Below are 17,261 nucleotides of genomic sequence, written 5' to 3'. Positions count from 1 at the left end.
GCTAAGTCCAATTTTTCAGCCCCTCCCCCCTTTGAACTTGCACCCCTAGCCTCCTCTCATAAGCCTCCAGTGTGCCCAGACTCCAACAGGTCATCGCCTGCCTCAGGAACCACCTCTAAATAACTAAAAAATATAAGGAAGAAATGAACTAAACATCAATTCTCAGTTTTGTTTTTTCATTCAGTTACATTTAGTAATTATTTTTCTCAGTATAATGGTTTTAGCCACAAACAGTATATTTTCATATAACCTAAATGTCAGTGCCCTTAATACAGCATTACTTGTAGTTTTGTCTCCAAGTAATCTTTATACCCTGATAGGTAGGACCAATAAATTCCAAGCTTTGTGTATCTTTGGTCTTTACTTACCATATATAAATGGTCCCACAATTCACATTGGAGACTTCTGCACAATGCCAGATTTTTATCCACAGTCATTATTTAAGTGATCAAAACCTTTTTAAATGTGAAAGATCATGGCATGACCTTTTTTTTCTCATACCAAAGCAATGCCAAGATCATTACTTCCTAGGATATCATCATATGAGGTCATTGATAACACACTGAATATTTTCTTTGTTTAACAATGGTAGGAAGCTCGATTAAGAAGTTTGTTTCTGTAAGTTTAATTCATTTAATTAAAGAAAAAAATGTATAAAAAGAAGAGAAAAAGTTTTAAAACCCTTCAAAAAGCCTTCATCTTTTACTCCCATCATTTACTATGTTGGTAGTCAAAGTTTCTATAATAATGAACAGTAGTAGTCACAAGTTGGTTAATTATTAAGCCAGTTATGTTGTTTGGTCTTCAACACAGCGATAAGCTGCAGAACTAACAAAGGCACATATTCATACAGCCAGGGCTAAAACAAGATATAGACACAGAAACTTCAAATCTAACATAAGGTGCAGAAACACTTATTTTACAGAGTATTTCCTTGGATACATGATGCATTACTAACTGGACTCCATTCTCTAAACTGTCTAAAGGTTACAAGGTTACATTACATTCTGCAAGTTACATTTTTATAGTATTGCCCTAAGGATTACAATCATTAAGTGTTATACAGTGTTAAATAATATTCCATACAACCCTGAACCGAGGCAACTTGGCCAAGCACCTCTGACCTGAAAGGAATGACAAAGATGGGTGTGGAATCACTGATGCCTGTCCAATGGAGTCCCAAGTCCATCTGAGATGGAAGGAGGGTTGGGCGTGGATTTGGCTACCCCACCCCATTAAAAAAATCCTTAGCTACAAAAATGCCAACAAGAGACAAGATACCTGAGTACTGGGAAGAGATAGGTCTTCATTGAGTTTACTTCAAGTCTACAAGCCACGTCGTCTACTCAGGTCACAGTATGCAGGTCTCCTTGTCGTTCCACATATAAATAAAATGACAGTTGGCTGTAAAGCATTCTGCTACAGGGCCCCCATACTGTGGAATGGTTTACCAGCCTATGTTTTGGATGCCGATTCGGTCTCGGTCTTTAAATCTCGACTGAAGACCCATTACTTCAGTTTATCTTACCCACAACCTACCACACCATAACTATGGCTGCATGTTCTGACCATCCATACTCTCTGCCTTTCTCACATGTCCGGGTGGTGCCCGGGGAGTCCTGGTTCAGTCCCATGGAGGGGTGACATCACAAATGGGACCTACAAACTGTATCATCGTGGGTGCAGCCGTCAGTGCCACCCGACACAGCCCAACGTAGAGGAAAGACTTTGGCCACCCTTCATAAGCCAACATGGATAACAGACTCATTGATGGACTTTGTCTTCATTCTTAATCTACCTTTTAGCAAGCATGTCCACTCTTTTCTGTTTTCGGTAATGTTAGTATGCCTTGGGAGGGGGGGGGGGGCAGCCAGGTGACCTTGGACCCCCAGAGATTTTTTTTCTCCTTACTTGGGAGTTTTTGATTCCTCTCCTCCATTGTCTTCAGGTTTCTTTATTCACTTTCCTTACTTCTTGTTCCCATTCTCTATTTCTCTCTGGTTATGTTTAATGTAATCAGTACTGCACAATATGTGGAAGAAAAAATATGAACATCGTCATTGTTGCCAATAATACATCATGACTGATAAATTGTGAAATAGCCAAGCAAAGTGAACAGAAACAGTGACTTTTTCATATCTAATTGTCCTTAGGAGTGCTGCACTGTAACCCCTTCCATTTACAATGAAATGACTTCCGGGCACACTAAACTAACTCTCTCTCTCTCTCTCTCTCTCTCTCTCTCTCACATACACAAGTATTTCACATGAGTGCACAAGTAGTTTGAGCGTGTGCTAATGTTTTAGTGTATTTCACCCTAATCCCCGGCAATACACCGGCATAATATTGTCAAATTACAGGATCAACACGAAGCTTCTGCTCTTCAGTGATCTTCAGTGTTTCCTTCACCTGCAGCCTCGTTTCTCCCATAAGCAATGACCGCCGCCTCTGTGCTCTGGTTTTTTGAATGGCTCGATCGTGGAAGTATTTTTTCGTTTTTTGCTGTGTTTTTTATACTTGGCGCCTTAATAAGACAGAAAGGCCCTAAAAATTACCCCCCAGGACCCTGGCCATTACCTTTTGTTGGCAATTTATTTTCTTTTGATTCATCAAAAATCCACCTTCAGTTTGCCAAGGTAAGTCATGCCTCAATAAAACAAAAGCAAAGTTCAATGCTGACTGTCCCGTTACATATGATGATTTTATTAGGGCTGGGTGCTGTCTAGGGCGTAACTTTGGCTGGAACGTTGGGGGGATCAAGGTGTCCACCCATTACAGGGGAAACATGATTATTGGGTGGGTTATATTGGCTGGATCTGATTATTGGGGGGGTCATGACCCCCCTAACCCCCCTGGGAATTACGCCCATGGGCGCTGTATTGAGTTCTATTAATATGTGTAGGGAAAACTTTCTGCCAGTCGATGTCAGAGATTGATAGATGGTTATAGAAAACATCTCCATGAGGTTATTTCAGCCAAAGGGGGAAATACTAGCTATTAGGCCATAGGGTGTTCTAACTTTTTCTTCAGTGGGAATTGGCATTTAAAATTAGTTAATTAATTTGGTAAATAAGTGCATTTATTTCTTGTTTTTGCATAGGTGATCATTTGAAAGAAGATTTAATATTGATTGTTGATATTTCTTAATAAAGAACTAAATATTTAATGGGGTGTCCTAATATTTACACATGACTAGATATAATATATTATATTTCATTAAATTTGATTTGTCAGATTGTTCAGCCACAAAAAAATGAAATTGCAAAGTGGTGGCACCAACAACACTTATAGTTTATTACGTTTATTAAAACTTAGCCTAAGCTTAATGATTGTAAGATAAGTTTAACTTTATGCCAGTGGTGGAAATTATTTTCATGGATGGGAAAGCAGTAAAATGGTGCGACCACCCAGTGAAGAAAAATGGTTGCCAGCACCCCTTTTTTTTCCTAAGTGCACAAAATAAAAAAAACACATTATTATCTATAGCACAAATATTATGATTCACATAAATATGTCATATAGTATTGTAGCACCGGTGGGTTGCGGATGGCAATTTGCATATCCCGGCATGCTCGCGAGCCGCTGTAAATAGCCCCTGTCTGTAATCCATAACGTAAGTGCTTGTGTGTACCTGATTGTCCTGTGTGCCCTCACCTGTGTTTGTATTCAGTCCTTGTCTGATCGTCACGTGTTTTAGCCATTGTGTAATTATCCACTGTGTGTGTGCCTTACCGTCCTTTGAGTAACCTCCCCGCGTTTCCCTGCCATTCGTGGTTGAAACCTTGTGGTTGCTTGTGTGTGGTCCTTTAAGGACTGTGCTTAAACCATCTTGCTTCATCTCTTCGCCACCATTGTGATGCCTCAGTCTGCCCAGCACTACAGTTTTTCTCGATGGTGTGTAAAGCACATTTCATTGAAACTTTTGTATTTTGACTGACTTGCTAATTTACATACCTAAATGTCTGTTCAAGTGTGTGAAGGTGATTGTCATGCTCTGCTCATCCGATCCTCCTATGTGCCATGCCCCCTCATCTACCTCGTGTGGAATCGCCGTGTTACCAGCTGTTTCTCGTTCTTGTTAATTAGTCTGGTGTATATAAGTCTGCGTTAGAGTATGTTTCCCCAGTCCAGTCATTAATGTATTAACGTTGTGCTGTTGCTATATGTGCCTAAATGTGGTTTCCTTAATTAAGCCCCGTATTCACCTGACTTCCCCAGTCTGTGCCCCATATATGCAAGACAGTGATGAGTAGCATGCCATGCTATATTCACAGAATGTTAAACTGTATTGAATTTTTATTTGTTGCAGTGTATGTAGGGAAAATAATAACAATAATGCCGAAACATATCATACATTTGACATTAACTGTGTTTTTTGTATTACTTTTTTTTATCCAGCTTTCGAAGCAATATGGAAACATTTTCAGTCTTCGCCTGGGACATAACATCGTTGTTGTGAATGGTTTTAAACTTGTGAAAGAAGCCCTAGTTCACCACGGGGAAAATTTTGCAGATCGCCCAGAGCTGCCTTTATTTGAAGATATTGTGCATAACCAAGGTAGGCTTCAAAATAATAATCAGTAACAAATTGTTTGAACTGTATATTTCATGCCTCTATTCTCAAAACTGAAATGCACTTCAAGACACAGATAGCCCAATATATCTTGAGATATGATAATGTTACTCACACCTCCAGTGGTGGAAAATAAAAGTACAATTACTTTGTTACTGTACTTAAGTACATTTTTCACATATCTGTACTTTAGTAGATTTAGCTGTGGACACTTTCCACATATACTTTCTACTCCAATACATTTCTACTTAGTGCTGCGTTACATTTCAATAATCACATTGCTGTTTTTTGTAATCGGATGACTACAGTGATTGGACAGATAATTTGGGGCTAGGCATCAGAAGTTTTGAATCTTTATTTTCATCCAAGTGAATAGAAGCAGAATTGGCAAGCAAAGTCAAAGTCAGGGTCACAGAGCAGGAGAGTTCGGTAGCCTGGGGGTCAGTCCTACAAGCAGAAATGTTGAAATGTTGTGCACAGCTTTGCATCTGTGCCAAATATAAGAGTATGATTTGCGACACAATGAAAACAAACGACAGACATTTACTATCATCACACGATATATATCATCATATTGCACAGCTCTACACACATATATCAGTGCTAGAAATTTTGTTAAAGTGTGGCTGAGAATATATGCTCAGCTTAGATGTGCTGTACAGAATTAATCATTGTAGCTGGTTAATTATGTAAACCTAATTTCAGTTAACATAACGAAACATGTTTATTGTAAACTTTAAATGTTTAAATTGGAAAATACATGCCTTAACTTTTGTATTTAAATATATGAATCTGAATATTTATAAATTGGCAAAAATTCTAATGGTCTGTAGTGCATTATGAACATTAATGACCTGGTGAAACTGAGTGTGACTTCTTGTGGACTGGGAAACCATTGACTTAACTGGGAAGGGGTGCTTGTGTAACGGAAGAGGGGCCATTAGTCTACAGATTTTTATTCAGGAACAGTATTTGTTCAACAGTGTGGGGGCTAAGTTGGTTAAGTTTTTTTATTCACCACTTCTGCTTTTGAGAATACCCGCTCACATGGAACGGAGGACGCTGGAGTGCATAAAAACTGTACTGCAAGTTCGTATAAGTGTGGATACACAGCCTGCTGCATATCCCAGAACCTCAAAGGGTCTTCAGTACGTGGTATATTGGGGTCACTGAGGTACTGCCGAACCTCCACCGTAGCATCTGCTGTTGAACTCTTGATCCGTCTGCTTTCCCCCACATCACTGTCCAGAAGATCCCACAGTCCTGGAACCACAATGACAAAGCATGAATCATTATCTACACTATGCATTATGTACTGTGTAATAATTATATATCCCAATTCAGTGTAATTGAACCATATCATAAAAATGTGAAAGGCTGCAACAGTACCGGTGGCCATTGCAGTACCAGATGAGGTTCCTGCAGGCTCTGGTTCTGGTGGCTGAGTGTATGTGGAAGTGGATGGGTTCTGCTGGGCCTCCTGCGATCATATGATGGATGCACACTCTGCTGTAAGGCGTTTCACAGCAGTCTGAGCATTAGATTGGTTACAGAAACCTGCAGTTTTATATCTTGGATCCAGCAGTGTGGCCAGTGTCATAATGCTCATGGTTTCATAGATGGACAACCTCTCCATGAGCAACCTCAAGAGGTTCTTGTACAACTGCTGGGCCTTGATGTTCTGTGCCTGGGACAGTTTTAGATTCACAGCATGTCTAAGCATGCGGATGAGAGGAATGACCTTGGATCCTGATGCTCTCTTCTCTTCAGACAGTTCAACAGTTGCTTCATTGAAATGACGTAACACATCCAGACACTCATGTATCATGTCATACTCCTCTGAGGTCAGGGTCGTGAGCTCTGTCTTCAAAGTGACCAATGCAGCACCAACTGGCTCTCTTTCACCATGCAATCACTGTAGCATGGAATAGGTGCTATTCCAGCGGGTTTCCACTTCTTGAATCAATTTGAGAGTGGGCCTGCCCAACTGCTGTTGAATTTGGGAAAGCCTTTCTCTAGCAGTTGTACTGGTTCTGAAGTAAGCCACAATCTGTCTTGCCTTGGATCTGATATCACCAAGTCCTTCGGTCTGATCAATGGCCCTCTTCACGACCAAATTTAGTGCATGTGCAATGCAAGTTGTGCGTCTGACCTTTAAATTGGCATCGGACTTTATTTTGTATGCCCCACCCCTCCATCAAGGCTGCCTTGACTGCAGCCATGTTTTCTGCAGTATGAGACTCTGGGAATTTTCCTACTCCTAACGGAATTGTAGACAGCTCAGTCTTTTCATTTATAAAATGCCATTTGACTGCTGAATAAGCTTCCATATGTATGGATGTCCACATGTCAGAAGTTAGGCTTACTGCCTTGGCCTTTTTCACCTCTTCCTTTGCTTTCTCTTTTTCTATCTTAAATTTCTCTGCTAACAAACCCTTTAATGTTTGCCTGGAGGGGAGAATGTAGGTTGGATCCAAGATACTCACAAACTCCCTAAATCCAGCATCATCCACAATGCTAAAGGGTTGTGAATCCTTTAAAATCATATTGACCAAGGCCTCATCAATCTTGTTTCTTGGTCTCTGTGACGGGAATCGAAAACATACACAGTAACATTATACAGATTATAGGGTAATACCCTCACCCATGTTTGATATTAGGTATTTGTACAATTAAGCTGTTCCTTGAACACAATAAAGACTAATTCATAATACGTATGCTTATTAATTAATCATATTAGTTCTTCATTAAGAATACTAATTATAATTATTATTATTAGGAGTAGTAGTACGTTGTTGGTTATTATTAGTATAGCGGCAAGACTGTGCTATACCTGGACTTCTTGTAGACTGACATGTGGATGGAATATTCTGGACATTCTCATGCTTTGCACGGAAATGTCTCAACATTGATGAGGTGTTCTTACTATAGGACAACTGCTGAGAGCACTCCAAACATTCCACCTGGACCAGAGCAGTACAAGAATAACAGAATCAATACTTTTACACACATAAATAAATATTGCCCAATTTATCAAACAACACACCTTATTTGTTGATACAAGTTTGAAGTATTGCCAAACTTCAGAATGACCTCTTTTCCTTTCTGGTTCCATAGCTCAAACACTTCCAAAGCAGTGTGTTTGCTCCCACGTTTGTGCACTACAACACGTATGTGCTCTACAACACGTATGTGCTCTACAACACGTTCGAAACCGGCACTGAGGTTCACGCCTCATTTTCACTTTTCTGAAGCAGTGACGTGGTTGAGCGCAGAACGAAGCTTCGGGTCACCATGGTCACGTGTTTAGGGTAGAATGGAAGAAGCATCGAAGTTCTGCTTCAGAATGCACTGTATCGTTTTTTTTACACATGCCTCGGAGCTTCGGTGTCAAGCTTAACATAACTAGTTTATCTCCTTTTTCTTTTGACCCCTCGTGGTCCTTTGTTTTGTAAGTGTTTCTTGACCCCGTTTTGTCCTGTGAGCCACAAGTGGGTCGTCCACTTCCTATCTGCCTGCACTATGCCTCGCCATCGCACCAAATCGGCCCGGATCCCTAACAATCCGTAAACTGCCTCATATACCTGTAGGCTTAGCTATCTAGACTTCCATTTTACACCACAAGATAGCGACCAGTTATAGTTCTTGCTTTTTGATGTTCTTCTCATTGATTCTCCACAATGTATATATTTTCATATGCATTGCCCCACTAGATATGTAATGTTTTAATTTATGTAGAACCACAGAACCATCTTTTGAGTGTATGTATACTAAAGGCGCTTTCCTACCAAAGGTCAGAAGCCTAGTGCCTGGGCCATTTCCACTGGGAACTTTTGTAGCTCCTGGCCACTTTCTTTATGTTGTATAAGCATGGGAGATGCAAAAAGCTTGTAGGTTAAACTTTGCATGTAATTTTACTAGAAACTATACTGTCAGCCCAAAACAATGGCGGATGAACGAGTACATTTTGTTATTTTTTAACTATTGGATGGATCCATTGCGCTGTCCAAAAATATAAAGCAGGACACAGCATTTTATCAATACAGCCTGCTCAGTTTGCTCCTATCTCATTTCCCCACACTTCCAAGTTAGCCTTGGTGCTTGTGGTCAAGCATTCAACAAAGTTGATCACTCTAGGCCCCCCGGTAGTTCTTTGTTGAGCAAAAAGCACCTACTCCGGAGTAGGAACTAAAAGTAGGTTCAGGAACTACCTCTGTGAAACTACAATCGGGCTGAGTTCCCGTGGTGGAAATGTGACAGAAGTTCTTAGTTCCTGAAAAAGGTTCTAAGGTGGGAAATCGCCTTAGCAAATTTTTGTTGGTTTTATTCTTCAGAATGAGAAAATGTTTGTTTCTTTGAGGTCTGGTGGGCTCCAGTGGCTACCTGTGGAAACAACAAAGAAGGTTTGCTCTCTCAACCCTGAGGAACTTTGGACTGGGCAAAAAGAGCCTTGAGTCCTCCATTCAGGTGGAGAGCACGTTACTGAATGAGGTCATAGCCAATACACAAGGTACAAACTTACTTGAACATGAACGTTTATCCCATGATGGTTGTGATATGTAAGATGTAGCCCTTTGTATAATCTGTATAAATATTCCCATTTGTTTATTTATAAATCATCACGGATTGCTATGTTAGTAAATATCTGAAATGCAGTACAATACAATCCATTGACAAACAGAGCTGGATATACTGTATAACCTGATGCAAATCCTTTCCTTAGGCCAACCATTTGACCCTCAGTTCACCGTGAACAATGCCGTCTCCAACATCATCTGCTGCCTGGTGTTTGGGGATCGCTTTGACTACAATGACAGCTACTTCCAAACTCTGCTGAAGCTGATCAGTGAAGCTGTTTATTTAGAAGGAAGCATTTGGGCTCAGGTTTGCTGCTGTTTCTCAACTCATATGTTCAGAAATGTATAATAGCTTAACACTTTGTTTGTTTTAACTGAACTACCACCATTACCAGTGGTGGATTAATCCATGAGCTATTGTATGCTACACCTAGGGTCTACAATATCAGGTCCCAATCTATATGATTATATGAATCAATAATCTGATTCATAGATTATTGACTTTACATTGATTAAATTCTCTATCATTTATCTTTCAGGTACAAAATTACTGTACGTGGCCCTCTGGGGGCCCCTTAAACATGTCAGCATAGGGCCACCAAAGAAGTTAATCCCCCCACTGCACATTACCTAAGTGACTATTGTTTTTGTTTGTCTTAGATGTATAATATGTTCCCCTGGTTGATGCGAAGGATCCCTGGTCCCCACAAGAAAATACTGTTACACTGGGAAACTGTGACCTCTTTTATCCGACTGAAAATTAAAGAGCATCAGGAAGACTGGGACCCATCATCTCCTAGAGACTATATTGACAGCTTCCTGTTGGAGATGGAAAAGGTATCGTGCTTCACAGTTAATTGTAATTTCATCACAGTACAGCTAAGTATTAATTTAGCATGTTTCAGCAATCTTTCCTGCAACTTGATTTGGATCCTCACTGTGTGGACTGAGTGAGTGGTTACATACATTTAATGGGTGAAATACATTCTCTTTTTGCTCTTTAAAGTATAATTAGAACAGAATGGAATTATGGAAATAATTCATATGGAATATGCAATAAGTAAAATGGAAAAATTACAGTTTCAAGTTATTACAAGTATCATTTTCCCCATGACATCTGAATATCTAAAGTGTTTTTTTTGTCCCAGTGGAAAGATGATGTTGATGCCGGTTTTAATGAGGAGAACTTGTGTTACTGTGCTTTGGATCTGTTTGTGGCTGGAACTGAGACTACATCTACTACGCTGTACTGGGGCTTGTTGTACATGATCAAATATCCAGACATACAAGGTTGGTTTTATATTATTAACCACATTTTGGAAGAATAAAACAGTCTTGCCTTAAGAAATGATAACGAATCTCACGATTACTCAATTAAACTCGATTACTTGGTTATTAAAAAGCATCGATTAAAATTTTCCTAATGATTATTTGGCAATATAGTGGAAGGAAGACGGCACATGGAAGATGAAGATCCCAATAAAGAGTGAAAGCTTCATGTGTGTTTGTAGGCACTTCACATTAAAAGCAAATTAAAATGCAGTCTTCTGTCAGTATTGCAAAGCAGAACTTTAATATCAGCATAGTATGACTGTAATACAAATATATGTTAAACGAGACATTCGACACCTCTGGGGGGAAAAAGTGAGAGACCACAGCACAATTTTTAGTTTCACTCATTTCTCAATTTATGGGTGCATGTCTGTGAATTTTTTATATATTACAAATTTACAAATAATATAAATAGAAATGAACTGGGCTGAAGTTTGTATCTCTGAAGATAATTATTTTCCGTTTCTGAAGAAATTATGAAGGGCTTCAGGAGACTACTGGCAGTGTAAACAGTTAGATGAGTGCAATATGTAAGCTCCGGCAGATATGGCTATGGCAGCCTAACTAGGACAGAGAAGCAAGTGGGAACGCAGGCATGGGGAGTCCCTGAAATGTCAGCTCTCCAATTCCACAAGGGGGTGTGAAGCTAGAGTAACAGCACTGACAGTTCAGTTCATCCAAAGCCAATGGCACCGATCCCCACCCAGCTCTACACCTCACACTACAGGTCTAACTGGGAGTGAGCAGTTAGCTAGAGCTAGAACTAGAGTCCCTATAGGATAGACTAAACAGATGTGTTTTTAGCCTAGACTTGAATATTGAGAGTGAGCCTGAATTCTGGACATCCGGTGGAAGACACTGAGGAGCTCTAGAAGCTGAGCAGCTCTATAAGAGAATGCTCTGCAGCCTGCCGTAGTTCTTTCTACCCTAGGTACTAATTGATATCACGCTCCTTGAGAATTCTGGCGCAAGGCCATTCAGTGCTTTATAAGTTAATAGCAGTTTTTTGTAGTCAATCTGAAACTTAACTGGAAGCTAGTGAAGGGAGCATACAATGGGGCTAATATGATCAATTCTGAAGTTTACATAAGGATCCGGATGAGCAACCAGAAAGGAGGGCATTACAGTAGTCCAGTCTGGAAGTTATAAAGGCGTGTATTCATTTTTCTGCATCATGAAAGGAGAGCATCTTCCGAAGCTTGACTATGTTCCATAGATGGTAGAACGCAGTTCTAGTAATACTTCTCATGTGAGCATCGAAAGGTAAATCTGAATCAACCAGGACACCAAGATCTCTAACCACTGTGTTAGGCTGAACAGGAAGACCACCCAGGTTAAGGTTATCAAACTTATTTCTGGCAGCCTGGGGACCAACTAGCAGTACTTCTGTTTTTTCTGTGTTTAACATAAGAAAATTTTTTGCTATCCAATGTCAGATATCTAGTAGAGGGTTCTTCTAATAAAAGAAAGCTGTACTGCATCATCTGGGTTAACAAATATACTGTATGTGTGTATGTATGTATATGTACATATACAGTATATATATATATACACTCACCTAAAGGATTATTAGGAACACCATACTAATACGGTGTTTGACCCCCTTTCGCCTTCAGAACTGCCTTAATTCTACGTGGCATTGATTCAACAAGGTGCTGAAAGCATTCTTTAGAAATGTTGGCCCATATTGATAGGATAGCATCTTGCAGTTGATGGAGATTTGTGGGATGCACATCCAGGGCACGAAGCTCCCGTTCCACCACATCCCAAAGATGCTCTATTGGGTTGAGATCTGGTGACTGTGGGGGCCATTTTAGTACAGTGAACTCATTGTCATGTTCAAGAAACCAATTTGAAATGATTCGAGCTTTGTGACATGGTGCATTATCCTGCTGGAAGTAGCCATCAGAGGATGGGTACATGGTGGTCATAAAGGGATGGACATGGTCAGAAACAATGCTCAGGTAGGCCGTGGCATTTAAACGATGCCCAATTGGCACTAAGGGGCCTAAAGTGTGCCAAGAAAACATCCCCCACACCATTACACCACCACCACTAGCCTGCACAGTGGTAACAAGGCATAATGGATCCATGTTCTCATTCTGTTTACGCCAAATTCTGACTCTACCATTTGAATGTCTCAACAGAAACAGAAAGGTCGTGCGTGTTGTGGCTTCACAAATGCTTTGCTGCATACCTCGGTTGTAACGAGTGGTTATTTCAGTCAAAGTTGCTCTTCTATCAGCTTGAATCAGTCGGCCCATTCTCCTCTGACCTCTAGCATCAACAAGGCATTTTCGCCCACAGGACTGCCGCATACTGGATGTTTTTCCCTTTGCACACCATTCTTTGTAAACCCTAGAAATGGTTGTGGGTGAAAATCCCAGTAACTGAGCAGATTGTGAAATACTCAAACCGGCCCATCTGGCACCAACAACCATGCCATGCTAAAAACTGCTTAAATCACCTTTCTTTCCCATTCTGACATTCAGTTTGGAGTTCAGGAGATTGTCTTGACCAGGACCACACCCCTAAATGCATTGAAACAACTGCCATGTGATTGGTTGATTAGATAATTGCATTAATGAGAAATTGAACAGGTGTTCCTAATAATCCTTTAGGTGAGTGTATATATATATATATATATATAAATCTGCAGCTATGCTAAATAGATGTAATGTATCACAGTGGAGGCATTAGCTTGGTTTGTCTATTTGTACCCTAATCTCTTTAGAGAAGGTGCAGGCTGAGATAGACAGTGTGATTGGACGGTCACGTCAGCCCAACATGGCAGACAGACCAAACATGCCGTACACTGACGCTGTCATCCATGAAGTACAGAGGATGGGCAACATTGTACCACTGAATGTTGTACGTTCAACCACGAAAGACACAGAGCTGGGAGGATACACAATTCCAAAGGTGAGGAATGAAATTCCGCATGGAGCTTGTTATAGTCGTTCATGGAAAGCTGACACCTTCACATATTCTTCTCATGTGAGGTTACGCTCGTAATGTTTCAGGGGTCTTTGTCTGTGCTTTAGGGAACGACGCTGATGGGGACTTTAGACTCTGTGCTCTTTGATGAGACTGAATGGGAGACTCCCTTCACCTTCAATCCTGGACATTTCCTGGATGCAGAGGGGAAGTTCCGGAGGAGAGATGCCTTCATGCCCTTTTCAGCTGGTAAAATTTCCTTTAGATCTAAGGATTTCTATCTTGGACATTTGGGAGGAACTCAGAGTAAAGCTGCTGTTCCTTGGCATTGAAAGGAGCCAGTTGAGGTGATTTGGGCATTTATCAAGGATGTCTCCTGGATGCTTCCCTGGGGAGATGTTTGGGGTATGTCCAACTGAGAGGAGGCCCCGGGGCAGACCCTTGACCCTCTGGAGAGATTATATCTCTCGGCTGGCCTGGGAACGCCTTGGTATTCCCCTAGAGGAGCTAAGGAGGTGGCTGGGGAGAGGGAGGTCTGGGCATTCCTGCTTTGACTGCTGCCCTCACAACCTGGCCCTGGATAAGTGGTGGAGAATTCATGAATGAATGAATGAATTCTACTTCACAGTTGATTCTTTTTTTATTGATAAATATTCTTCTGAAGGTGAATACAGGTGGTGAAGGTGAAGATTTCAATATATGTATAAACACAACTTTTTATAAATAGAATTTTAAAAAGTACAGTGGTACCTCAGTTCTCAAACTCATTAGAACTCGAATTTCTTAAAAGTCGAACCAACCACTTTGAAAAAAAATGACTTAGAACTCGATCTGAATCTCAGAAGTCAAACGGTGAACGCCGACCTAAGATAACTTGTACGCTTGGGGAAATGAGTCACGCGTGTACCGGAACACAAGACCAGGACAGGGGAGTCCGAGCTACCAAGTTTATTGGGGATAAAACAGAGAGAAGTCAGAGGCCATAGCAGAGTCTTTCCGGGAGTCCGTCCGTGGGTATCGCCTGATGCAAAAACGTGTCCAGATGCCGTGGTCGAGAGGGAGTCCAAGGGTCGAATAGCCAGGGAGTCAATCCGAGGATGCAGACACACAAAGGGGAGAAATCCACGATAAGTATCACAGGGAGGGCGGACGGGAAGGAGGGCAGGCAGGAGGCGCGGGTAGCTCGGGGAGGGCCAGATGGACAGAACGTAACTGCGAGGAAGACAGAGAGTTAGAGCGCTTAGTAGTGGCATGCCAACAATACCTCGCACCGACCTGTTGTCAGTGCGGGGCTATATAGGGAGTCCCATCTTCCGTGGGCAGGACCGGCTGTCAGGGACGGATTACGGACCGGGCCAGCAGGGCCGCTGCCCAGGGGCCCTTGGGGTGCAGGGGGCCCGTGGGGCCCCTAGCCCAAAACAATTTGCAACGCTTATCAACAATGTATTCTCGTTTGTCTATTTTAGAGGGCCTACATTCTTTGATCCTCTGCCTACAAGGGCCCCTGACCCTATAGGGCCTCTGATGGAAACATGGAGGGAGGGCGTTTGGCTGCCAAGGGCCCTTGAATTGTGGTGGTTGTGGTGGTGGTGCTGGTGGTGGGGGGGGGGGGCCCTCACGAACGTTTTGCCCAGGGGCCCACACAACCCATAATCCGTCCCTGCCGGCTGTAGTCGCTGACGTTAGGAGTGGGCGTGACCGGGTGGGCGTGGGTGTGACAACGTGGCACATCTCTCAGCGGAAAAAAAAGGGTAATGCTTCAGTCTTAGCCTCGCATCCGATGTGATAGTATCGTGCATGTTTACACTAGCTGAATACATGTATTTAGACAGTAAAAATACATTTAGACAATGATAGACAGTAACAGTAATTATTATATATATAATAAAATACATTTTAAAATAAAGGTTTCTTATTAATTATTTTAATATTAATAATAAACCGGCGATGGGCTGGCCCCCCATCCAGGGTTGTTCCCTGCCTCATGCCCGTTGCTTCCGGGATAGGCTCCGGACCCCCGCGACCAGGGACGGATTATGGGTTGTGTGGGCCTCTGGGCAAAATACATTTATTTTCTTACTTTATAATTACTTTTTTGATAAATGTGCTTCGATAGTACAGTACAGTTTAGTACAGTATATGCTTTTCTTGTTTTGTCCAGTTCATTTTTTGTTTAAATGCTAAAAAAAACATATTTCGGTGTAATTTTTTGGGGCCGGGAACGAATTAATTGGTTTTCCATTATTTCTTATGGGGAAAATTCGATCAGAACTCGAACTTTCTAGGATTCGATCCGGAGTTCTGAACAGATTAAGTTTGAGTTCTGAGGTACCACTGTATGTACTTGTATATTTTTCCACAGGGAAGAGAGTGTGTCTGGGGGAGCAGCTGGCTCGGATGGAGCTCTTCCTGTTCTTCACCTCCCTTCTCCAGCGCTTCACCATCTCTACACCCCCAGGCGTGGAGCCCAGTCTGGAGTTCAAATTGGGGGCCACCCACAGCCCCAAACCCTACAAGCTGTGTGCTACCCCCCGCTAAGTTATCTGTCGGAAATAAGTCACTGACAGTTAAAGTTCCATTTGTTTCTCATAACTTCCCATGTCACTGTACTTTAGGTGTGATATGTAATAAATACTGGTATTTCAAGAGTCAAGATTTTGACCTTTTATAGACTTAACTATGAAATTAAATTAATTTATTTGTTGATTTTGAAAACTGCTGACAGTGTGTGATTGGGTGTGTGTGTGAGAACTGGCATCCCATCCAAGGAATCCCCCTCCTCCTACCTTGTGGTTACTAGTTTCCAAGCCCCCCTATGATACTGTATAGGAGCAGTGGTTGGAAGGTTGATGGATGGATGGATGGATGGATTGATTTTCAAAACTTTAAATGATGATAGCAAAGGATGAAGACTTTATGTTCCTTCAGGTCATTCTGTCATCTTTTTTGATTTCTTTCTTTACCCATATTAAGATATGTAGAAATGAAGTTCACAGTCCAGCATTTTACCATTGTTAAAATAGGTAAGCGATTCATCATCTTTGCATTAATCACCTCATATAGCAACACCTTCAGAAATAATGTATCATAAGTCACTCTGAAATGCAGTTTTGGGAATTTGGTGGTAACCCATGACCAAGTGCCAGTGAGATGCGAAGAACTGCAACTTGTGCTCCTGTAGACATTTGGAAAGTGCCCCACCTGAGAGGAACCCAGCTGTCTGGCTGTATGCGTCGCTCACGGCATTCTGCTCTGATCTTTCCATAGTAACAAGTCGCATTGCATACAGTACAGCATGCTTTTGACTGTATCATATTTCTGCTGTTGGTTCAATTTATTCAAGGCAGAAAGATTATTCAACCACTGATACAGTATGTATGTGAAATCTACTGCAAATAAAGCCATTCACACATGAATAAAGGGTATTCAAACATCTAAGTGAAGTGTACATTGATTGCTGGTTCAGTTTTTTGTTCCTTAATCATTTTAGGCAAAGTTTTGTTTTGAATTCTTCATATAACTGGGAAGTTTTATTACAGACTTGCTCAATAAGGCAATTATATATCTATACTTACATTAACCTGGGGAACAGCCTTTGAAGCTGGTGTGAATTTTATGTTATCCTCTTTAAAGTCTCCCAACAGCCATTAAATATTACTGTTTTTTTAGCATAGCTAGGCTCTTGCCAAGATATTCATGCTACTAGCATTAATCACAGAATAAGATGCTGTTGGAACGGCCTTAATGTGTAGTGTGATTATAGTGCAAATATGAGTGGCATGTTAATGAATCTTAATATGTTCTTAATCTTAATGACAATGAGATCATTGAAAATAAGCAAT

At 41.2% G+C, this 17,261-nt stretch overlaps 1 protein-coding gene across 1 annotated transcript; it reads left to right on the top strand.

Annotated features, from left to right (window-relative positions):
* Positions 1 to 1,885: 1,885 nt before the first annotated feature.
* On the top strand, positions 1,886 to 16,852 carry LOC111834855 (cytochrome P450 2J2-like). The gene is made up of 9 exons (XM_023794625.2): positions 1,886 to 2,636; positions 4,399 to 4,558; positions 8,934 to 9,083; positions 9,297 to 9,457; positions 9,811 to 9,987; positions 10,299 to 10,440; positions 13,217 to 13,404; positions 13,527 to 13,668; positions 15,782 to 16,852. The coding sequence occupies exons 1-9, from the start codon at positions 2,436 to 2,438 to the stop codon at positions 15,955 to 15,957; spliced, it is 1,497 nt and encodes a 498-aa protein (XP_023650393.2). The 5' UTR covers positions 1,886 to 2,435; the 3' UTR covers positions 15,958 to 16,852.
* The last annotated feature ends 409 nt before the right edge of the window (positions 16,853 to 17,261 follow it).

The sequence above is a fragment of the Paramormyrops kingsleyae genome, chromosome 15, assembly GCF_048594095.1.
Source record: "Paramormyrops kingsleyae isolate MSU_618 chromosome 15, PKINGS_0.4, whole genome shotgun sequence".
NCBI lineage: Eukaryota > Metazoa > Chordata > Actinopteri > Osteoglossiformes > Mormyridae > Paramormyrops > Paramormyrops kingsleyae.
The sequence above is the reverse complement of the archived record's forward strand: the minus strand, read 5'-3'. Positions and strand labels throughout refer to the sequence as shown.